The sequence below is a fragment of the Ranitomeya variabilis genome, chromosome 3 (genome assembly GCF_051348905.1).
Source record: "Ranitomeya variabilis isolate aRanVar5 chromosome 3, aRanVar5.hap1, whole genome shotgun sequence".
NCBI classification, from domain to species: domain Eukaryota; kingdom Metazoa; phylum Chordata; class Amphibia; order Anura; family Dendrobatidae; genus Ranitomeya; species Ranitomeya variabilis.
The window spans coordinates 226719567-226726962 of NC_135234.1; the positions used below are offsets into that span (position 1 = coordinate 226719567).

A 7396-nucleotide genomic window follows, 5' to 3' on the forward strand; every position below is an offset into this window, starting at 1 on the left:
GTGACAGGGGAATCGCAGGAGCGTGTTGATTGTAGTCCCTTTCTTGTTTCTGCCTAGCCTGGGCGAGACTTCTCTCCACACACTCCTGTACTTCGCGGTATCTTCGCTGCCTTTCTGTATCCCAATCTGCCTCCGGCGAGGTATCTTCGGGTACTAGGACCCCCATGTCCAGATCAACGGGTAACCGACTAGACCTTCCTCGCATCAGGTACGCTGGAGTACAGTTGGTGGAACTTACTGGGATGTGGTTGTACATATCCACCAAGTCAGGCAACTTTGTCGGCCACAGGTTCCGTTCCTCCACAGGCAAGGTCTTCAATAAATCGATTACTACCTGGTTCATCTTCTCGCACATCCCGTTGGTTTGGGGGTGGTACGGTGTAGTTCTGATCTTCTTACACCCGTACAACTGGCAGAATTCTTGGAACACTTCCGCTTCGAATGCAGGCCCCTGATCGGTCAGTACTTTCTCTGGGTAGCCATGGGGTCTACAAAAGTGCTGCTGGAAGGCCCTGGCGGCAGTCCTAGCTGTTAGATCCTTGACAGGCACAACCACCAAAAACCTGGAGTAGTGGTCCACGATGGTAAGGGCGTAGATATAGCCCGACCGGCTAGGCGTCAGCTTCACATGATCCAGCGCGACCAGTTCGAGCGGCCGTTTGGTGATGATAGGCCGCAGGGGAGCCCGTTGACTGTCACGGTCCTTCCTTCGCAGACTACACGGACCACACTCTCGACACCACTTCTCAATGGTTCTCTTCATGCCAATCCAATAGAACCTCCCTCGGAGCAGCTTCTCCAGCTTCCTCCATCCGAAGTGTCCGGCTCCATCATGGTAGGCTCCCAGAACCATGGGCGCATCTCGCCTTGGCACCACTATCTGCCACACCAATTCATGAGTACGTGGGTCGATGCTCCTCCTGCACAACTTGCCATCATGGATAAACAGTTTGCTTCTCCCCTTCCACAGCTGTTGAGTTTCTTGTGGATCATCTGGGCCAGGGTGCAACCCAGCCTGCGTCAAGAGTTCCTTCACCTGACGGACCGCGGGGTCACTATCCTGGGTTTCTGCCCATCCGTGGTGGGGCAGGGGATTCAGCGTGGCATCCGGTTGGTTCTTGTGCCTGTTCTTCACATGGTGAGAGTTCTGAGTGGCTTTGGGGCGATGGAAGGCAGGCAGCTCCACCTCTTCAAGTGCCTCCGGGTCTTCTCCCACTTCTGGTAGATTGGGCATTCGGGACAGAGCATCGGCATTGGCATTCTGGTGTCCTGCCCGATATTTGATGGTGAAATCATAGTTGGACAGCCGGGCCATCCACCGCTGTTCCAAAGCCCCGAGTTTGGCAGTACCCAGATGCGTTAGCGGATTGTTGTCCGTGAAGACGGTGAATTTCGCGGAGGCCAGGTAGTGCTTAAACCTCTCTGTCACTGCCCAGACGAGGGCCAGGAATTCCAGCTTAAAGGAACTATAGTTGTCAGGGTTCCTTTCCGTGGGACGGAGTTTCCTGCTGGCGTAAGCGATCACCCTTTCTTTGCCGTTCTGAACCTGGGACAGCACGGCTCCTAATCCCACATTACTGGCATCTGTGTACAGCACAAACGGTTGATCGTATTCGGGGTAAGCCAGTATCTCTTCTCCCGTCAGTGCCGACTTCAAACAGGTGAAGGATTCCTCCAGCTCTTCGTTCCAATCAAAGGGGGTTTTCCTCCCCTTGGTCTTCTTTGGTTGGCCCACCAGCAGATTTTGCAAGGGTGCGGCCTTCTTGGTGAAATCCTTAATGAATCTCCGATAGTAACCTACCAACCCGAGGAACTGCCGGACTTCGTGGAGGTCACTAGGCTTTGGCCAGTCCTTGATCACTGTGACCTTGTCGGGGTCTGTGGCCACTCCTTCAGCGCTCACCACATGGCCCAGGTACTGCACTTTAGGTTTGAGCAGATGACACTTGGACGGTTTCACCTTTAAGCCGAATTTGGACAGGGCTTCGAACACCTCGGCCAGGTGCTTCAGATGGTCTTCGTAGGTCTTAGAGAAGACTATGACATCATCCAAATACAGCAGCACAGTTTCAAAGTTCATGTGTCCTAGGCAGCACTCCATCATCCTCTGGAACGTTCCTGGAGCATTGCACAGTCCGAAGGGCATGTAGTTGAACTCGCAGAGACCCATTGGTGTCGTGAAGGCCGTCTTTTCCTTGTCCGCCTCCGCTACAGGAACCTGCCAGTACCAACTGGTGAGATCTAAGGTAGAGAAGTAGTTAGCAGATTTTAAAGCAGCCAGAGATTCCTCTATCCTGGGCAGTGGGTATGCGTCCTTATGTGTAATGCGATTCAACTGCCTGTAATCAACACACATCCTCATTGTACCATCTTTCTTTTTAACGAGGACTAACGGAGCTGCCCAGGGGCTACAGCTGTCTCTCACCACCCCAGCCTCCTTCATTTCCCGCAACATGTCCTTGGCACACTGGTAATGAGCTGGGGGTACAGGGCGATATCTCTCTTTTATGGGTCGATGATCTCCCGTGGGGATGTGATGTTGGATCCCTTTCACCTGCCCAAAATCTGAGGGGTGTTTGCTGAATACCTGCTCGTACTCGTGTACCACCCTGTAAGCCCCCTGTATTTGATGAGACGGGGTGGAGTCAGTGCCCACATGCAGTTCCCGACACCAGTCTTTCGAGTGCTCTGCAGAACCTTTGTTCTCCGCCACGTTTGACGGGGCCAAGGGTTCAGGTGTCTGTATTACACTATTATTGACAGTGAACAATTTGGCGAGCGTGGTATACTTGGTTAGGTGGACCTCTTCCTCCCCACAATTGAGGACACGTACGGGCACTCTCCCCTGTCGGACGTCAACCACCCCCCGGGCTGTCAGAACAGTAGGCCTATTGTCTGAATATACAGGTTCCACCAAGGCCTGGTAGTCCTTACCCCTGAGGCCTATGGCTGCTCGACACCATATTAACATTTCACTCTTGGGAGGTATCGCGATGGGGTTTGAATCACTTACAGTGACACGACCAATCTCACCACCAGTCAGCTCTACCTGCTGTCTCTGCATCAGAGCTCTGATTTCCTTCTGCAGGGCACGTTGCTCACTGTGGCCAGCGTTTTCTGCCACCTGTTGCAACAAAACAATCACTTCTGCAAGACAATTTTCTATAACATTAGTACCAAGAGTCATCATGGGATTACATTCTCGACGATCAATATCTACAATCACAATCCCTTGGGCTTTCAATTCCACCCGCCCCACTTTGATGGTGACCTCCTTATACCCCACTTGTGGCAACGGCTGACCATTACTGGCGATTATGGTGAAATCATTGTCAGGGCCACGAGTAATATCAGCGTCCTCCCAATACCGTTTGTAGAGCACGTAAGGTATAGTCGTCACCTGAGAACCGGTGTCCAGCAAAGCATTCAAGGGGATTCCATCAATCACTACAGGGAGAACTGGTCGTCCTCCAAAATACTTGGTTCTCCAATGCTGCGGGCCTGACCGTCCTACTCCTGGGGGTTGGCCCTTTGCCCCAGGGGTTGCTCGTTTAAAGGACAGTACCTTGCAAGATGGCCCACCTGATGACAGCGGCGGCAGATGGGTCGTCCATCCTGGTGGAAGCGATCGTCGGGCCGGCTCCTGGTCGGCGGAGTGCTCCTCCGTCGCATCCAAGGGACATCCTCCGGGCTGGAAGCCAACTGGATCTTCTCTTTGGGGGCCTCCTGTAGGGACTGCACCGTCCGGGCCAGGGCAGCAACGCTCTTGGTTAGCTCTTGCATCTGGAGACGGAGTCCTGCAGGGGAGTCGTCCTCGAAGCTCTGGGCGTCGGCCTCCGCGGCAACTGGGGTATCCGATGCCACCTCCTGGTGGTAGGTGAGAGCGGGGCACCTGGGTGGCACTGCGCGGCTGGGCTGTCGCTCCTGCAATGCCTGGATAGCTTTATCTTTAAACTGCGCAAAAGTCAAGTCTGGATTTTGCATGGCCAGGAAGTGCAATTGGCCCCGCTGGTGACTGCACAGGAGCCCCTCGATGAACCGCTCCTTCAGGATTTTATCCTCATCCTGCATGCTGCCGGGGTCACTCTGCTTAATGGCCCGCATCGCTTCCTGGAGATTAAGGGCATAGTCCCGTAAGCTATCCTGCGACCTCTGTTTGCATCCATAGAAAGTCAGTTTAATCTCTGTGGCAGTGCGAGTATCAAAGGTGGCTTTAAGCTTGGCAAAAATCTGTTGTGCAGTTCCTTTATCCTCAGCGGGCCAGGATTTCACTTCTCTCAGAGCCGCCCCAAAGAGTTGACCGGTTATCATATGGACCTTCTGAGGCTCGGTTAGGGGATAGAACTCGAGTAGGCTGCAGAGCCCTTCTTTAAAGTCAGTGAATGTATGCGCCTCCCCAGAGTATCGTGGGAGCCAGGTCGCTCCGGGCAGGTAGGGCATGGAGAAGGGCATTATGGCTTTTGCGTTAGCGGCGGTGTCCGACTGGCTGATGGGGGCAGCGGGCTCTGCGGCAGCCAGTGGCGGTATTAGGGCCGCGGCTTCGCCCGCTGCGGGGACCGGAGCTGCCCCTGCGTCCGCGGCTGCGACCGCCACCTCCTCTCCTCCCGACTCGGACATGGCCGTCCCTTCCTCCCACTAACCTGCTGGAGGTCGGAGTTCCTCTTCCGGGATTGGCGTCTCACCGCGCTTTCCGTTCCGCGCTTCTTTTGGCCGATCCCGCCCACGTAGCTAAGGCTCCTCCCTCCGCGCGCGGCAATGGCGAATTTTGGCGGTAACTTTCCGCGGCAAGCAGTAGCACACAGTTCTCTCAATAAAGTACAGTTCAAGCACGACAAATCACAGTCTCTAGGCACACATGACCTGATTCTTCAGGCTTAAGTAGATCCTGTTCGTGACGCCAAGATTTGGAGCGCCCCCACACCGCCGCAGGGCCGAGGGGTACCCGGAGCCGGGCCTCTGGGGTCTCAGTCCTGGGGTTGTCACGGTGGCTAGACCCGGTCCGTGGCCCTGTCTGTCAGTGGGGGACGTCCGTTGCAAATAGGTGCTGTTAACGGTGGTATAGCGGTGCAGTTGTGGGGTGCAGGTCGCGGTAAATAACGAGGACACCAGGTTGCAGTCTCTTTACCTCTTTACTGAAGATGTGGGAGACCTCAGTCCAGAGCGCTGTTAACTGGGTTTTCAGAGACCGGCCGGTCCAACGACACATCAGGAGCTCTCTTTACAGGTGGGAATCAGTATCTACCTTCTAGCACTGTGTGTTGTAGTTCTTCCCTGCTGAGCTCCCGGGATAGTCCTCACAACTGTTTCTTTCTGTCTCTACTGTTCCTTCTCCGTCCTCCAGTTGATATGGTAGGACGCACCCGTATGACGGGGTAGGCCTGGAGTTCTTCCGGGACCCTAGAGTCGCCCCTCTCCCACAGCTGCCTCCGTTGTCTGCTTAGGTGTTAAGTGAGACAGCCAACCTGTAGTTAGCTGCCCTGCCGTGGTTTGCAATGTACTTAAAGTCTCTTACTTGCTCGGCGTTCCGGCCACCGACTGTTTGCGCCTCAGAAGGATGTTGCCTCGGTCTAACAGCAAGACCCCTTCTGGTATTTCTCCTTTTCTGTATTCCCGTTGTTTACTGGTTAGTTCTGCTCTGAGGAGTCTGCCAGGATCCCATCCCTGACAGGTCCTCTCACTAGCTCTTCCCAGCTACTTCTCCCTGTCTTCCTGTCCAACCCCCAGTTTTACCAGAGTTGTGAGGAGTGGCCTACTAGATAGGACCACCCCCCCTGGTGGCCGGAGTGTGAAGTGTGGTGTGAGTGTACCTGATCAGAGAAACTCCCTAGTGCAATCAGACGCACCATAGCTCCCCGTAGTGGCGGAGCCACAGCACTGCAACAACCAGGACTCTGGGGTGCTGCAACAGCAATGGGAAATTACCCTGTAGTGAGTAATTAATTAGGTAAGTAAATAAAAAATGATTATGTAAACGTGAAAAGACAAAAAGAACCATTTACTCATTAGAATAATGAGTGTATTTACAAAAAATAACCATAGAAACAACGTTTGTTAGCAATGTTAAACATGCCTTTTTTTAAATTACAGATGATGGAAATTTACCTTGTCCTTAAGGCCTTTGGCTTTTTCATGATGATAGTGATTGGAATTCCGGCAAATCTCTTTATATTCATAAAGTTTACCTTCATTAGAATAAACGAGAAGAAACTTTTACCAACAAACACAATTCTTATGACGTTGGTTTTCATGAATTTCCTTATAGTAATATCACGGATCATCCCCCAGTTCCTTCATGCTTTAGGCATAAAAAACCTAATGGACGACACAAGATGCCAGATTTTCCTATATACATACCGAGTGAGCAGGGCCATGTCTATCTGCATCACCAGCCTCCTCAGCTGCCATCAATGTATCCTTATCGCCCCATCAGCCAAACACTGGATATATTTCAAGCAGAAAATGACACTCAATGTTCTGACAATTATTATAATTATTTCGTGCTGCAATCTAGTTATACATTACTCTGCTATTAAGAATGCACAGTCTAGCTTCAATGCTACAACCTCTATTTACTCACTACACTTAATTTATTGTGATGTAGAATTTCAGACTTATTATAACTATATTACTAATGGAGCAATATTTGCATTTAGAGATTTTTTGTTTCTAGGGTTGATGTCAATAGCAAGCAGTTACATTGTGTACCGATTAATTCTTCATGGAAGATCAATCAAAGGGATTCGCAGCTCAGACAGAGGCCAAGGAAGGACTGCAGAATACAAAGCTTCCAGAGCTGTCATCATATTGGTTATTATGTATGTAGTACTTTTTGGACTTGAAAATGTCACGTGGATCTACACTTTGACATTGACCAATGTGACAACCAACATGAGCGAAGCCAGGATAATTTTTTCTTGCTCCTATTCAGCCTTGAGTCCTATTGTAATTATCTATAGCAATCCTAAACTCAAGCAGTGTAGCAAATATTTTCAGATGAGAAATTTGCTATCATGGAAGAAACAAAATATTGTGGAAAGGAATAATTAAATGATGTGTAAGCAAATATTCACTACAAGACAGCCTACATTCTGTTCTTATGATTATTGCAATTTTACAAAGGAAAAGGGTTATGACTGACCAACCTCTTATTAACAACTTCACTCTGCAGAATTGCATCTGATTTCAAAGCTGTGTCCTCTGGCAGTCATGTGACACAAACAGTGATGGCTGCCATTCTGATTGGCTGCAAAAGTCTTATTAGAGTGGTTGCCATTTTTAAGACCTTATACTTCATTTTGTACTCTTTTATCTAATTAAGTCATGTTACCTTTTATTAAGCGTTTAAATGCATAGCTTTTTTGACATGTCACCCAAACTGTAATTTTTCTTGGTATAA

The 7396-nt window shown here is 50.6% G+C and overlaps 1 protein-coding gene across 1 annotated transcript; it reads left to right on the forward strand.

Annotated features, from left to right (window-relative positions):
- The first annotated feature begins 6090 nt into the window (after window positions 1–6090).
- On the forward strand, window positions 6091–7047 carry LOC143817656 (olfactory receptor class A-like protein 1). The gene has a single exon (XM_077299149.1). It carries the CDS (start codon window positions 6091–6093, stop codon window positions 7045–7047), a length of 957 nt encoding a protein of 318 aa, XP_077155264.1.
- Window positions 7048–7396: the final 349 nt, after the last annotated feature.